At 41.5% G+C, this 16,734-nt stretch overlaps 1 protein-coding gene across 1 annotated transcript in view; it reads left to right on the forward strand.

The window, feature by feature from the left end:
* Positions 1-16,734, forward strand: part of ADAMTS17 (ADAM metallopeptidase with thrombospondin type 1 motif 17) — a 338,281-nt gene that overhangs the window by 188,726 nt on the left and 132,821 nt on the right. Inside the window, exons 11-12 of the mRNA XM_038532673.1 lie at positions 11,485-11,586; positions 12,677-12,822. Coding sequence (XP_038388601.1) covers positions 11,485-11,586; positions 12,677-12,822 — 248 coding nt within the window. The remainder of the gene's footprint in view (positions 1-11,484; positions 11,587-12,676; positions 12,823-16,734) is intronic.

Here is a 16,734-nt window from a genome sequence, read left to right on the forward strand (position 1 = left end):
TGTATTGTTATACTTGTTCTGTTTTGTAATTGGTCTTCATCTCTTAGTGTGCCTAACTTATTTCCTTTTATGATTTTATTTACTCATGAGAGACACAGAGAGAGAAGCAGAGACATAGGCAGAGGGAGAAGCAGGCTCCCCACAGGGAGCAAATGCAGGACTCGATCCCAGGACCCCAGGATCATGACCTGAGCCAAAGGCAGATGCTGAACCACTGAGTCACCCAGGTGGCCTAGTGTGCCTAATTCATAAATCAAACTCTGCCATAAATATGTACGTATGGGAAATAACAGTATATATAGGGTTCAGTACTGTCCATGGTTTCAGACATCCACTGGGAGTCTTAGAACATATCCCCTGTGGATAAATGGGGACTGCGGTCCTGGTGATATTAACCTTGGTCACCCAGCTAAGGTGTCTCGGAGGATTCTCTACCATAACTTTTTTTTTTTTTAACTTCAAATTCAATTTAATTAGCATATAGCATATTATTAGTTTCACAGATGGAATTTAGTGATTCATCAGTTGCACATAACCACTCAGTGTTCTTCACACCACATGCCCTCCTTAATGCTTATCACCCAGTTACCCCCTACCCACTCCCACTTCCCCTCCAGCAACCCTCAGTTTGTTTCCTAGAGTTAGAAGCTCTTATATCCACTGTAACTTACTATTTTTCTTTTTATCATTATTGTTGAGTTGATCTATAGCAAAGTTTCCTGACCTCAGTACTATTGATATCTGAGGGCAAATAATTCTTTGCTGCAGGACTATCTTATGCACTATAGGATATTTAGCAACATCATTAGCCTCTGCCCACTCTAAGTCTGGGGCATCCCCTAGTTGTGACAACCAAAAAATGTCTTCACACATTGTCAAATATCTTGTAGGAGGGCAAAATCACCCCTAATTGAGAACCATTAGTCTACAAGATAAATACCTAGAAGTGGACAAAAAGTCACTTTTGCATGTATGTGATTTTTGGAATTTTATTCACCTGTATAGAGCACAACATGAAACAGAAAAGTTCAAATCCTAAGTGTACAGTTATACTTATTTTTTATAAACAACACATCAGTAGACCCTGCACATGAAGAAATATAGCATTTCTGCAATTCCAGAAGCTTCCCTAAAGCCCTCTTCCATTCACTAACCCCCAGCAATAATCACTTTCTTTCTGAACCCACAGATTAATTTTACCTGTCTTTGAACTTGAGATGAAATTATGTACATGCTGAGTGAAGTAAGTCAATCGGAGGACAAACATTATATGTTCTCATTCATTTGGGGAATATAAAAAATAGTGAAAGGGAATATAAGGGAAGGGAGAAGAAATATGTGGGAAATATCAGAAAGGGAGACAGAACCTAAAGACTCCTAACTCTGGGAAATGAACTAGGAGTGGTAGAAGGGGAGGAGGATGGGGGGTGGGAGTGAATGGGTGACGGGCACTGGGGGTTATTCTGTATGTTGGTAAATTGAACACCAATAAAAAATTAATTAAAAAAAAAGAAATTATGTACATGCCTCAGTTCTTGATAGATATGGTCAGATCTCCAAAGAGGCTTATCTCTTTACACTCCCATAGACAACATAATGGAAGTGCCAGCTTCCCCACATCTTCACCCAGCCTCTCTGGCCCTTGACAATCTGACCATTTAGGAAATGAGTCTATTGACAGGTTGAATGGCATTTCTCATAATGAGTTTGAGCATTTTTTCATATATTAAGAAGCCAGTTGTGTTCTCTTTTCTGTGGAGTATCTTTTTAAATCTTTTGGATTACTGATCTTTTTTAAGTGATTTGTTGGCAATTTTATTTATTAAGGAAATTGGCCATTTAGCTAAAATAGGAGTTGCAGTTTTTTTGGAAGTTTGTTTACTTTTATTTTTTATGATTTTATGTCAAGCAGAAGTGTGTTTGTGTGTGTGTAAAGTCAAATGCATCAATATCTTGATAAGGCTTCTGAGTTTTATGTCATGCTTAAAGGTCTTTCCTACTCCTACACTGTAAATTAACTTAATTCATGTGATATCTTCTAGCACTTTTATTATTACATTTTTATATATGAATCTTTAATACAGCAGTCATTTACTTTAGTGTTAGGTGTGAGGTAAGGGATCCAACCTGACTTTTTTTCCAGATGACCCCTCACGTAGTTCCATACTTGATTAATTAAATTCATTTCTCCCCATTAATTTGAAATGCCATCTTTATAATATGCTTCTTTATATCTTGTTTTTAAAATATATTTCTGGATTTTTCCAGTCTATTTCACTGATATAATTGTGAACCTCTTAATATTTACATGACGGTAGCTTTATAAAATATTTTAATACACTAGCCATATGCTTTTTCACAGTTTTAGTGGCTATTATTTTTTATTTTTCCATATGTGTTGGTATTTTAAATTCAGTTATATTATTTTAGAGACTTAGTGAAAAATATATGCCTTTATACTTTTGAGTCTTCCTACATAGCGTTTCTTTACATCTATTCAAAACATCTTCCTTTGCTCCCTCAGGGAAATTTTTATTTTTCTTTATGTATATTTTATAATTTTCTTACTATATTTATTCCTATAGAATATTTTTTCCAATTTGAATGGGATCTTTTATTTCAGTATATCTTTAAAATTGGTTGTAGTTGCTATTTATAAAGAGTTTTAATTACTGTATTTTAATTTTATACCCAACCGTCTGACCAAATTATTTTAGAGATTATAATGGTTCTTTAGTTAAGTATTTGGGTTTTTAGTTATATGATTATTTTAGTTATATAATTCTATTAACCCCTAGTTCCTTCTCTCACCTAAAATAATAACAGTGTGATAATATACATTTTTTTCTTCTTCTCAACTTTAATGAGAGTGCTTCTTATGTTTCTGCATGAATATTTATCAAATGAAAGAAGTATCCATTTATGTACATTGTTAACTTTAATAAGAGATTGTGATTAAATTTAATCAAATGTCTTCTCAGCATCCATGGGGAGGACTGGATGAGTTCTCTTTGAATTATTAGTGTGGCAAATTATATTAACAGGTTTTCTAATATTGAACCATCTTCAGATTCTTGGAATAAACCTTACTTGGTCATGGTTCACTATATGCTTCATTATATTAGTAAATTTTATTTAGGATCTTCATCACAGTGTTTATGAATGAGTTTGGTATGAACCTTTTTTCTTTTGCTGTGGTTATCTTGTTCAGTTTGGTTTCAATGTGATATTAATGTGAAGTATAAGGAAAAATCCCCCTTTTTTCAATGCTCTTAAACAGTTTGAATGCATTGGTATTATCTGTTTCTGAAAGATTAAATAGAATCTCCCTATGAAAAATACTACTAAGAAACTAAGTGGGCCAGAGGTTTTCAGGAAGGGTAGCTCATTGACCAGCTTCCCTAGGTCTTCTATATTAGTTAGTCCATATGCATTTTTATTCTATTCTGTACAATAGCTCTTCTTGTAAGGAAATCATTTCATATAGAGTTTATGTATCGAGCTCAGTGATCACTGATTATTATTTAAAATTTACATGCAGACATACATATATACATACATAAAATTTCCTTTACATTTTTGTTATCTTCTTTCTTCCTTTCCTTTTCTTTTTTCTTTCTCATTTCTTCCTGTCTTATTCATACTGTCTCTTCTTTTTCTTGAATAGGTTGGCAAGTAGTATATCTAGTACATTTGTCGCCTAGAGACCAACTCATATTGGACTATGGTTTATCTGTTTCCTAAATAATACATTTCTCTTTTTACTTAAAATTATATCCTATGATTTTTGCTGCATTCAGTGAATGCAAAGCAAGCAAGTAGTTTCGTCAAATGTACAAGAAGGTGTTACACAAGAGCATGAGTAGGAGGAGACAGGGGTTGTTGGGCCTATATTAGAAGACTGCCCCTCTACTAAGTGGGAGGACTCATTATTCTATACAGTACATATTTTATGTTAGCTATTTTCTTCTCAAACACTGCCTCTCTTCATTCTTTCTGTTATCCGTCTGGGATTATGATTAGACACATACATCAATATTTTACTCTTTCTTATCTCTTAACCCATTTTTTTTTAGTATTTTCCTATTTCTTTTGTCTTCATGCTACAATCTATACATTTTTTCAAATCTGTTTTCCAGTCACTAATTCTCTCTCTCAGTGATGTCAGAATCCACTGCTTTTCTTCAACAGTTATACATTGAATGTCTCATAATAAAAGTGCTTTCTAGTTTCTTTTTCAGATTTGCCTGATTATATTCAATAGTATTTCACCACTGGCTTGTGTACATGATGTCATCTTTTATTTCTTCAAACATGTTAGAGATAGTTATTATAATGATTTTTTTTTTCTAGAAAGGAGAGAATAGGCAAGGGGAGGGGAAGAGACAGAATCTTAAGCAGGCTCCACTCCCAGCATGGAGCCCAGTGCAGGGCTCAATCTCACAACCCTGAGACCATGACCCGAGCCAAAATCAAGAGTAGGGCACTTAACTGACTGAGCCACCCAGGCACACCTATGGTTATTATATATTCTGTATCTGATCATTCTATCATCTAAACACCTTGGAAGTTTAAATCTTTTATTTGTTGCTTCTGTTAGCTGTCATTTATGTTTCCATGCTTCATTGTGAGTTTACTTTTATTGAATATCACCATGGAATTCTGAGAGTCTGAATGGTGGTTGCTATGTTTGTCTGTATATTTGTCTCAAAAAGCCAGTGGTGCCACCAATCCTTCTAGAACTGGTAAACACCCTTCCAGATTCCAGACTTACTCTCCCAGCTGGAGTGTCAAGATCATTGCTGGCCCTCAGGGGAATGCACCCCTTGTAAGTGCTTACTACACTACTAACTACTAGACTATGTTAATAGTATGTACAAGTATAACTATGTGTGTATTTTGTATTTGTTTTCTTGAATAGTTTCTTAACTTCTGGTGAGCTCAGCAATAAGAATGCCATTTTTGAGCCATCTGGCTGGCTCAGTTGGTAAGAGCATGACACTCTCGATCTTGGGGTTGTAAGTTTGAGCCTCACAATGCGTGCAGAGATTACCTAAAAGTAAAATCTTCAGGGGAAAAAATGACATTTTATTACAATACCTACCTGTTTTTGGAATGGAAGAGCAGCCCCGCCTCCCACAGACTATCTATTCTGACATTTGCTAGAAGCAAAAAGGTGCCATAGGCCAACTTCTCTTTAGAGTTTCTACTCTATCCTAATTCCATGGGCATGATAAAACCATTTCCACGTTCAAACCCCTTCTCTCCATTCCCTCTACCCCTCAATTTAATTATTTTTCTTAGTGGGTAACATTTTCCCTTTAAAAGCTCTGATATCCCAGCTGCTATATTTATCTGTTATGTTTTGCTCCTCCCCCAACTAGAAACGATAAGAAATGGATATATATGGACAATCTCCTATGCCCTCCACCCCACCGCACCTTCTTTTCTAGGCTATTCTTGTATCTATATCACTTCTGGCTCATCTGACTTTATATCCTATGCATTCTGTTCCTAATTTCAGTCCCCACATTTCAGTCAATGCTTCACTGGGTGCTCACTGCTAACCCTTGGGTTTTCCTTTTATTTCTCTTCTGGCTAACATCATCCTCTAGTATTTTCTCCAAAAAAGGATTCAGCTTCTTTATAGATTCAAAAATAATTTTCTGGGGGTTCCTGGGTGGCTCAGTCAGTTGAGTGTCTGACTTTGGCTCCGGTCATGATCTCGGGGTCCTGGGATCAAGCCCTGTATCTGGCTCCCTGCTCTGAGGGGAGCCTGCTTCTCCCTCTCCCTCCACCACTCCCCCTAACTTGTGCTCTCTTCCTCTCTTTCAAATAAATAGACAAAAATATTTTTAAAAAATCATTTTCTGTTACCTAAATACTTGAGCAACCCTTTAGTTGCTAGAAGCTGTTTGGATTACATTTTCTTTCCTTGTGTCTTTCTAGGCATCCACTGCCATCTGGCAGTGAGTTCTGCTGTGGAGAAATCTGCAGGTAGCCTGCTGTGTTTTCCCACTGTCACTAGTTTGATCCTTTTTTCCTGGCTGCCTAAAATATTTCTTGCTCTATCCCTGAAATTCGGTAACTTTTATCAGGACATCCCTCTGTGTTCATTATTCTTTGCTGTTTTCCTGGAATAGGGCTTTGCTTTTCAATCTGAAACAGAGATTTCTTTCATTTCAGGACAGGGTCTTGAATTTCTTTTCAGATACCTTTTCTGTTCCATTACTTTGGTTCTCTTCTTTAAGAGTCCTGTGCTTCTGGCCCAACTCAGAGCCCTTGACCTCCACAAACATCCGTCCCCTCATTGGAAAAAATGTAGAGAAAACTCATCCCACCTGCCTCCCACTTTTGCTTATGTCACATCTCCTTTATGTGTCTTCCATGTCTGTCATTCGTCTTATCTGTTTAAATCGTTTATTCATTTCTATTTTATTACATTCACTTTTTCTCAGTCATCAACTCCATATACCCCTTTATGTGTTCAGTGGTGTGTCTCTTTTTATGTTGCTCTCAGTCTTCATTGGTCATGTGATTTTTTTTCCCCTTCCTTGGCCCATTCTGATGTTGATACTTTATCTCCTTTGACCTGACCATCTTTTCCCTGAGTTCTTATATATTTGCTTTTTGCAAATGCAAAAACAAAAAAAGACACATTAACTCTGTTGAAAAAAAATGCCCCATAGGCTTACACATTATTTTTAGCCGTATTATATTATCTGATAAGTATTCTTCAATGCTTTCTCCCTCTTGTACCTTCTCCCTTCGTATTTGTAGTTCTTTGTATAAATTGTTTCTTTTTTACTGTTCACCTCTGAGTTATTGCTGGAATCAGCTATAGATAGGATGTTCATTTTGGAGAGTGTCAGGGCTATTTCCAGGCTAGCAAGAATTCTCCTTATGAGAGAAGTGTGTGTGTTCCACCCTAAAGAGACCAGTAGTTGCAAGACTACCCACCATGAAGTATTTCTCCTGATAGGAGGAATGACTTCCTATACATATGGTCTATCCTTGTAATTTCTTGGTGAAACCCTGATTTTCCTGCTTCTACCTTGTGATAGGTTGGGTCCAGACAATCTTCCATCGCCAGTTTGAGCATGCATTTCTCTCTTCTTTTCTCCCCTCTCTCTGTAAAACGTCTTACTATTTATAGTATACTATGCATGCATAAAAATGCACAGATCATACATTTAGAGCTCAGTTTTTTAGAGAGTGAATACACCTGTGGAGCCACTACATGAGTCAAGAACCAGGATGTGAACCTAGATTGATGAACTCCCAGCCTGGTAATTTTGGTCCAGCTCAGGCCCTTGACTTCCACATAAACATGTGCCTCTTCTTTGAAAAAATGGAAAAAAAAAAATAGAGAAAGCCCTGTCCTACCTGCCTCCCCCAGCTGTCATGAGCCTCAGGATGACAGACAGCAGAGCACTTTGTCATTTAGAAAGCACAACATGAATGCCAACTATCTAAAAGGCATCATGGTAACAAGCATTATTGCTGTCCATACCATTTTTCCAGTAATGAAACCAAATCACAGAAGGGCAGCTGATTAGCTCTGGCACCCAGGGCAATGCTGATGGCCAAGCTGAGGTCAGAGGCTGCAGCTCCAAAGTTGCCTTATCCACTAAGTCCCCTTGTTGAAACTAAACAGAAAGGTGACCACTATCCTGACTCACAACACTACAGTTTTCTCTTGTTTTTGAAGTTCATATAAATGGGATCATGCCGTATTCCATTGTCCTAATAGACCATAATCCATAATTTCTCTGTTGATGACCATTTGGGCAGTTCCTTTTTTTTTTTTTTTTAAGATTTTATTTATTTACTGTGAGACAGAGAAAGAAAGAGAGAGAGAGAGGCAGAGACACAGGCAGAGGGAGAAGCAGGCTTCATGTAAGGAGCCCAATGTGGGACTCAATCCTGGGACTCCAAGATCACACCCTAGGCCGATGGGAGGCTCTCAACCACTGAGCCACCCAGGCGTCCCTGGGCAATTTCCAATTTGGACACTAATACAAAGATTGTTGCTATGAACATTCTTGCCAAAAAACCACAAATGTTGGAGAGGATGCGGAGAAAAGGGAACCCTCTTGCACTGTTGGTGGGAATGTGAAATGGTGCAGCCACTCTGGAAAACTGTGTGGAGGTTCCTCAGAGAGTTAAAAATAGACCTGCCCTACAACCCAGCAATTGCACTGCTGGGGATTTACCCCAAAGATACAGATGCAATGAAACGCCAGGACACCTGTACCCCGATGTTTCTAGCAGCAATGTCCACAATAGCCAAACTGTGGAAGGAGTCTCGGTGTCCATCAAAAGATGAATGGATAAAGAAGATGTGGTCTATGTATACAATGGAATATTCCTCAGCCATTAGAAATGACAAATACCCACCATTTGCTTCGACATGGATGGAACTGGAGGGTATTATGCTGAGTGAAATAAGTCAATCAGAGAAGGACAAACATTATATGGTCTCATTCATTTGGGGAATATAAATAATAGTGAAAGGGAATATAAGGGAAGGGAGAAGAAATGTGTGGGAAATATCAGAAAGGGAGACAGAACATGAAGACTCCTAACTCTGGGAAACTAACTAGGGGTGGTGGAAGGGGAGGAGGACGGGGGGTGGGGGTGACTGGGTGACGGGCACTGAGGGGGGCACTTGACGGGATGAGCACTGGGTGTTATTCTGTATATTGGCAAATTGAACACCAATAAAAAATAAATTTATTATTAAAAAAATGTTTTTGGTAAACATATACACACATTTCTGCCCGATGCATATGTAGGAGTGGAATTGATGAATAGTAGAACATCCAGCATGTCTTAAGCTTTAGTAAGTACTGTCAAGGAGTTTTTCAGAGTTGTTGAACCAATTTAAAAGCTCATCATTAATTAAGGAGAGTTCTTATCACACCACATCCTTGCCAACACTTTGTATTCATGTCTCTGTCATTCTAGCCATTCTGGTAGGTGTGTAGAGGTACCAAATGGTGGGTTTTTGGGTGGTTTTTAAAAGATTTTATTTATTTATTCATGAGAGACAGAGAGACAGAGACATAGGCAGAGGGAGAAGCAGGCTGCCTGTGGGAGCCTGATGCTGGACTCAATCCCAGGACCCAGAAATCACGTCCTGAGCCGAAGGGATGCTCAACCACTGGGGACGCCTGAGTGGTGGTTTTTATTTGCCTTTGCCTGGATGGCTACTGAAACTGAGTACCTGTTCATACATTTACTGGCCATCCTTACATTTAAATGCCCTCATTTGTGAAGTGCCCAAGTTTTTTGCCCATTTTTAAACTGCATCATTTTAATTGTCTTTGGGAGCTTTTGTTTCATGTTTTTTACATACACTTTCGATACAAATCCTTTGTTGGATCCACACATTACAAATATCTCTTGCACGTATTGCAAATATCCTCCTCTCTCACTTTCTTACAGTTGCCTTTTGATAGAAGTTCTTCGTTTTAATGTATAATTCATTAATTTTTCCCTTTATGGTTAGTATGTTTTGTGTTCTACTTAAGAAATCTTTGCCTGACCTCATCTCTTCTTCTCTGATGATTAGGAAAGTTTTATGGGAATGTGCTGTCTATTAAGTACATAACAGTTCACACTGCCTTCTTCCTCTCTCTCCCAATGGGGCAGATGCGTCTCCTAATCCCAAGCTCTCCTATCCCATAAATTACCTCTGGGGTCAGCCTTGACTCATGAACACGTGTCTACACACTGACACCACACTCTCGAAGAGCTCCAGGGTTAAAGTGCATGGAATCAAACATTTAATGAGGTTCAGTCTGTCTTTATGGGACCAGCTGGCATTGTACTCAGAGTTCTCATCTTTTTACCATTCCATGGAGAGGCGAACAATAATGGGAACATAGGGGCTTTCCTGAACCCAAATGTGCACTGTTCCACTTGAATCATCAACTTCTTTAAGGGCACAGAGCAGCTTCGGCATACTTGAAAAATGAGCAAGAGCTGTGGGCTTTTGAGCTCTTTGTCAAAGCCCCTCCAGCTCTGCTTTCCTTCCCTTTTTCTCCCTTTGTCTCTTAAACCTCTAAATATTTTTTGACTTTAGACAGCACAGTGCACATCTATCCTATGCAGATATTTGAGATTACTTGGAATGGCAGACCTCAACACGAAGCAGGGTACACTCTTTACAAGCTCCACTGTGACCTGTCCTGAGCAAAGACCCTTGACCCTCACTCTGCCCTAGTTGCACCCCAGGTGCCGTGGCCATACCCTGGAGGGTGAGGTCTCCCTGCTCCAGCTTAGGCCTTTTTCCCATGACTGGGTTTGGCAACCTGGAAGTACTACATCTTTAAAAGAGCCTTCAGTACATCTGTTCTTAATTTTCAAACCATGAGGCGAGGATTTGGGTGCAAGGAGTTTATCTGGGAAGTGATCCCAGGAAGCACAGTGAGGGGGCAGGGAAGTGAGAGAAGAGGGTGGAGAGTCTAAAGTGCATCGGTGAGCAGACCACCTCATGGACAATGGGGCCATCCTGCTGGGACCCTCTGAGAGAAGCTGGAGCTTGCCTCAGAGCCATCCCACCCAGGGAGATGGAGTGTCCAGCTGCATCCCTGTGGTTGAAGCTTGCTCTATGGTCAAAGGATGGCTTCCAGCACAAAGACTGAGGAAGCAGCCACCAGTGTGTGCAGACACTGAATGGTCTGAGTCCTGCAGGGGAGACTGAGGCAGCCCGGGAGAACACTGGCCATGTCTACTCCGGTTATTTTCACAAATGGTCCCATCCTGAGCACTTTGTCTACGTGCAAGTTTCCTATTAATACAAATGGGCGTGTTTTTAAATGCCTGTTGTTGAAGTAGAATTATTTTCACTGTATATTTGTGCAGGTTAAGAAATGCCTTAGGTGAAATACTATAACAAATCATGCATAAGTCAGCTGAGCTAGAAATGTGGGTAACCACGGGGAGATGGAAAACCTTTCTTTAACCCCTTTGGGTCTCTGAGCTCATTATCAGCCTTCGAGCTCCAGATTCTAGGCCTGCATAAATGCCCCTCTAGCCTCAGCAACGGAGCTGCCTCTTCCAGCAAGCCCTCCGTGGGGAGGCCAGGCCGGGGAGATTCTCCTCCTGTGCACTCTCTCTAACCCATGGGTGTCTGCCTCATACCTTCCTACATTAAATGGAAGATATGTGTTTGTTAATGGCACCCAGCCTGCACCCTGCGGTGGACACTCCCTCAGTAGCTAACGCAGGAATTGCCGAACTGAATCCCCATGAAGGCAACCCTCCTAGGAGTCTATACACAGAATTTTGTGGAGTTAAAATGAACCAGTTGAATGATACACTTTTTTTTTTTTAAACATCCAGATTCACAACCCTCCTTCTTCCCTTCACATTTTGAATTCCAAGTCCAAACCAGTTATTGGGCCCCACCTTCTGACCCCAGTAGTGACCTGTATATGGTGTTCTAGGCAGTTCTGTTCCTTCCCTTGTCAGCAGCATCTGATGTGCGCTGGACTGTGGTGCCTGGTGGAAGGAGATACGTCCTGCAAGACCAAGCTGGACCCTCCCCTGGACGGCACCGAGTGTGGGGCAGACAAGGTAACCCCCACGTCCCACAGCCCTTCCCTAGCCCCTGTCTCCTGGGCATCGGGCACGTCTCCCGAAGGGCGGTGGTCTGCACTGTACTCAATAGTGCCTAAAGCTCCACTGGCTGCTCCAGAAATGCCGTTGGAACCCACTCTGGGCAAAGAGGAACACTTCTATCTCCTCTCTCCTTTTTTTCTGATAAGATACAAGAGTCGCTTAATATTTTTGTTAAATTGACTCTTTTTGTCACACAAGTGAATATCCTTTTTAAAAAAAAAAAAAAAAACTTTTTCATCAATAAACCATACATGCAAAAACAGGATCACTGGCCATATGCAAAAAGCTATCATAAAATGAGTTGGATGAGAACAATGTGATGCAGTTCTAACTAGAGATTAAGAAAGCTAGCCCAAGCCCTGATCTTCATTAACAGGAGAGATTGGTTTTGGAGAGGAGAGGGATTCAGGGCCAGCAGCCACAGATTTCTCCTTAGTCTTACTGTAAGGAGTGAATCAGGTGCCATGATTTGAAACCACCAAATCACCTCTCGGGCCCCGGATGTGCCTGCCACACATTTTGGGAAATTCTGTTTTAGACGAGTGGCTTTCTTTTATTCTCAGAGCCAAGGTTCTCCCATGCAGACCTGGCAGTGTCATCTCCAAGTACCAAACCCAGCTTTGAAGTGCAAAGCAAAGCCCCAGAGCCAGGAAACGCAGCCTTCCAGAGAGACGCACTCACGTTAAGCAAAGCTTGCTGAAGCTTGGGTCTCTTCATGAGCCATGTGAATTAGTCCTTTTCCTGACAACTTAGAAAAATTCAGGGGAGCACATTCCATGTGGAGCATTAGGGCCAAATGCAAAGCCCACAGGTATATGGGTGTCAGGTTGAGTAAGGACGGACTGTCTGGAGTTAACAAGCATGCATACCCTGAAAGAGTCTACTTTTGTGCAAATTACAAAAAGCCTTTGGGGATGGCATGGTGGTTTTTTTTTTTTTTTTTTTTTCATGTGGAGGGACTTGCAGTGATCTGGTGAGTGAGCAGGTTGGATTCATTGGAGCTGTGTGGCCCCTGGGGCCTGTGGCCTGCCCTGCTGTGTTTCAGTGGTGCCGCGCAGGGGAGTGTGTGAGCAAGACACCCATCCCGGAGCACGTGGACGGAGACTGGAGCCCATGGGGCGCTTGGAGCATGTGCAGCCGGACGTGTGGGACGGGAGCCCGCTTCCGGCAGAGGAAATGTGACAACCCCCCGTAAGTCCCCCTTGACTGGGCATTCTCTAGGGTGCCTTGATCAGGGTTTCCAACCCGCAGCTCTTACCGTCTTATGCAAAGGAGGATCTTCTCCTGAGGAGAATTTGACCTCAAAGAGAAAAAATGAAATCACTCCCAGGGCCCCGGGGTGCAGGGATGATGTGTGTGTCATATGGCATCTCAGCTTCAACAAAGCTCTTTCTGTGAACGTGGATGCAGTAAGTCCTATGGAGAGCTGTCTCCTTATACCTCATGTGGGCCTCGGTGGAAAGCTTTTGTGACACAGCTGGATGACAATCTCCCCTGGCCTCTTTGCAGGCTCCCCTAGTCAAAGATCATTCCTGGTAAGCCTGTGGACCTCTGGAAAGAATGGCCAACTGATTGGCGCTTAGCTGTTAGATTCAGATTGGCTGTTAGCTGATCTGGGAGCAACCTGGCCGTGGAGGAGTCACACAGCATCTGGGGGTTCAGCTGTCTTGTTCATCCAGCACAGTTTTCACCTGTGCTCTTAGAACTATTTGACAGAAAATAGGTTTTGAGGGGGGGGTTGTTTGTTTTTCTCATAGCCTTCCTTTTATTGACCTTGATGACACCATGACCCCTCTTGTTCTTGGCACATTAGCTCTGGAAAGCTCAGGACTAGATTTTGTGCTTAATTTCAATAATTTCTTTCCCACGAGTTTTTCTCTTCTCCTCTGAGACTTACCATTTTTAATATTTCTTAAAATAGTCTGTTTTATGTCTTGTATGCCATCTGCTATATCACACTAATTTTGAAAATGAGCAAGTTATAAATTATAAGTAAAAAGAAATGCTTTATATCCACAATTAAGTCACATTGATGAATAACCAGCCAACCTTTCTTGTGTTTAAGAATTCTGATGCTCAGGCTATATTCCAGATGAATAAAATCACAAATTCTGGAGCTGGGATCGAGGAATTGGATGGTTTAAATCTCTCTAGGTGAACTCAATGGCCAGCCAAAGTTAAAAATCTCCTGATTAAAGGAGAACATGCTCACAGTTTAGTCAAGGTCAAGAACACTATCTTTTCCCAACAGTAATGCTATAAGAATTGGCATCACATACTGTGTCTTGTTAAAACTTTTCCTTCCAGTATTTAGCAGAGTGCCTGAAAAATGATAGGTGGATCTTTAATCTTTTAGGAATGACTTCCTAATTAAAAGCATTGAGGACATACTAGGATTTTCCAGAGAGACAGAATTAACAGATATATACATGATTTGTGATGAGAAATTGGCTCATACAATTACAGAAGCTGAGGAGTCCCACCATCTACCATATGCAAGCTAGCAGGAAAGCTGGTAATGTCACCCAGTCCAGGTCTGAAGGCCTGAGAATCAGGAGAGCTAATGAAGTAAATCCCAGTGGGAGGGCAAGAGAAGATGCAAAGAGAGGCCCTAGTGGAGGTAGAGGGCACAGGAGGTGTGTGTGAATTCCACCTTCTTCTGCCTTTTGTTCTGTTCAGGCCTTTAGGGGATCGGATAATGCCCATTAGGGAGGGCCATTTATGTTACTGCATCCACAAATTCAGATGCCAGTGCCATCCAGAAATGCTTTCACAGGCACGCCCAGAAATCACCTTTAATCTGCACACCCTGTGGCCAGTCAAGTTAACACATAAAAATAACCATCACAGATGCATAGATGATTAGAAAGCCTGTTTCACTAAATGGTGAGATATTAGTAGAGAGAGGTTTCAGTTTTTTCATAGTTCTGTGAGGAAGTTAAAATAGTTCCATCTCTGGCCCTGAGAAGAGAGTTCTGAAGGGCACCTGGGTGGCTCAGTCAATTAAGCAATCTGCCTTTGGCTCAAGTCATGATGTCGGGGTCCTGAGATAGAGCCCTGATAGACTCCTGCTTAACAGGGAGTCTGCTTCTCCATAAAATATTTTCTTTTTTTTTAAGATTTTATTTATTCATGAGAGACCTAGAAAGAGGCAAAGACATAGGCAGAGGGAGAAGTAGGCTCCCTATAGGGAGCCTGATGCTGGACTTGATCCCAAGACCCTGGAATTATGACCTAAGCCAAAGGCAGATGCTCAACCACTGAGCCACCCAGGTACCCTTTCTCCTTAAAATCTTAAAAAGAAGGAGAAGGGAAGAAAGAAAAGAGAAGAAAGAAAGAAAAGAGAGAAAGAAAAGAAAAGAAAAGAAAAGAAAGAAAGAAAGAAAGAAAGAAAGAAAGAAAGAAGAGAAAAGAAAAGAAAAAAGAAAAGCAAAGAAAAAAAAGAAAAGAAAAGTAAAGAAAAGGAAAAGAAAGAAAAAAGAAGGGATCCCTGGGTGGCGCAGCGGTTTGGCGCCTGCCTTTGGCCCAGGGCGCGATCCTGGAGACCCAGGATCGAATCCCACATCAGGCTCCCGGTGCATGGAGCCTGCTTCTCCCTCTGCCTGTGTCTCTGCCTCTCTCTCTCTCTCTCTCTGTGACTATCATAAATAAATAAAAATTTAAAAAAAAAAAAAAAAAAGAAAAAGAAAGAAAAAAGAAAAGAAAAGAAAAAGAAAAAGAGAGCAGGCTGAGATTTGGGCCTGGCTTGGTTGCTGGTCATGTGACTTCAAGGAAGCCACTTCTCTCTGGGCCTCAGTTCCATCATTAGAGGGAGCTGGCGCAGTACAGTGGGAAGAGCCCGGCTTCAAAGAAAGAACAGACAAGGCTTCAAGTCCCAGAGCCACTCCTTAGACCAGCTGTTACGTGTGTCCCTACCTGAAGTTGGAATAGTTCATGGGAATGCATATAAAGGACATGATCTATATTGAGTACGCAGCCCCTCTCCATATTAGCACTAACAGAAAGATGGGGATGAGACTCTGTGTCTGTCCCCTAACTCACAGCACCATGTGAGGCTCAGAGGAGGGTGACTGACATGGAAAGGCTTTGTTCAGACCAGGGCACAGTTTGCAAGAGCTGTAGCTGTCATGGGTGCTTCGTGTTTGCATCTGGAGCTCTTCTACCCTGACAGGATTGGTCTCCTGCAGCACAACATTCCATATAAGGTGTCCCCCAGGAATGTCATAGTAGGGGCACATTAGAACCTTTAAACAGAGGGACCCTGTGTCCTGAGACAATTGACAATTGGATTGTATTTAGGTGAGAACAACCCTTACGAGGATAAGATGTCATCAATGCTGAACAGATGTATGAGGCAAAACCTTTAAGGGTCCTGACTCTGTTTTCTTGGCATGACTTTGGGTAAAGCATCCCCCATGCCTTGGCTGCATCCACTGTTCCCATCCTAGCTGTTTTCTGCCCTGCCCACTCCCAAAGAACCCCTAGTTCAGGAAACCAAGTTAGTGTGCCCCCTGGCCTGGCCTGCTGTGGGATTTCATGAGCTGGGTCCTTGCCTCATCCCTCCAGGCCCAGTGGCCTCAAGAGAGAGGCTTGTTCCAAAATTGTTGTAAAAATCTTCCATTCCTTTCTTTAACAAGTGCTCCCCAGCCCACCCAGTGGTCATGAGCTTGATCTCTCTCTCTTCCTATGCCTTATCATTGAGGAATAAGGGAATTTGTCGGCCAGTGTGAACAGGCCACTGAGGGGTATGTGGGTCTCAGTGCGTCAGATGGTTACAGGCACTGACACATCCCTGAGAGGGAGGTATTTATGTTTGGTCTCTGTCATCAACAACATCCAGTGGGGCAAGCCGTGGTAGAAGAACCAGAAGGAGAATGCTGGTATTCTCACACCTCCTGCACCCCTTCTCGGTGATACCTTTCCAACCTGCTACCTTTAGTCCAACCTTGACAGGGTTCTGACTCTGGGCCAAGATTCTATTAGGTATAGGCCTCTAGGGACAAGCAAAAAACAGATGAAAAAAATTCTTGCCCACTCTCAATGGGCAGAGTCCCGCCAACTTCCCTTGGTCTTCTCCTGGACACCTCAAACCTGACTCTTCCC

Source organism: Canis lupus, chromosome 3 (genome assembly GCF_011100685.1).
Source record: "Canis lupus familiaris isolate Mischka breed German Shepherd chromosome 3, alternate assembly UU_Cfam_GSD_1.0, whole genome shotgun sequence".
Taxonomy (NCBI): Eukaryota; Metazoa; Chordata; class Mammalia; order Carnivora; family Canidae; genus Canis; species Canis lupus.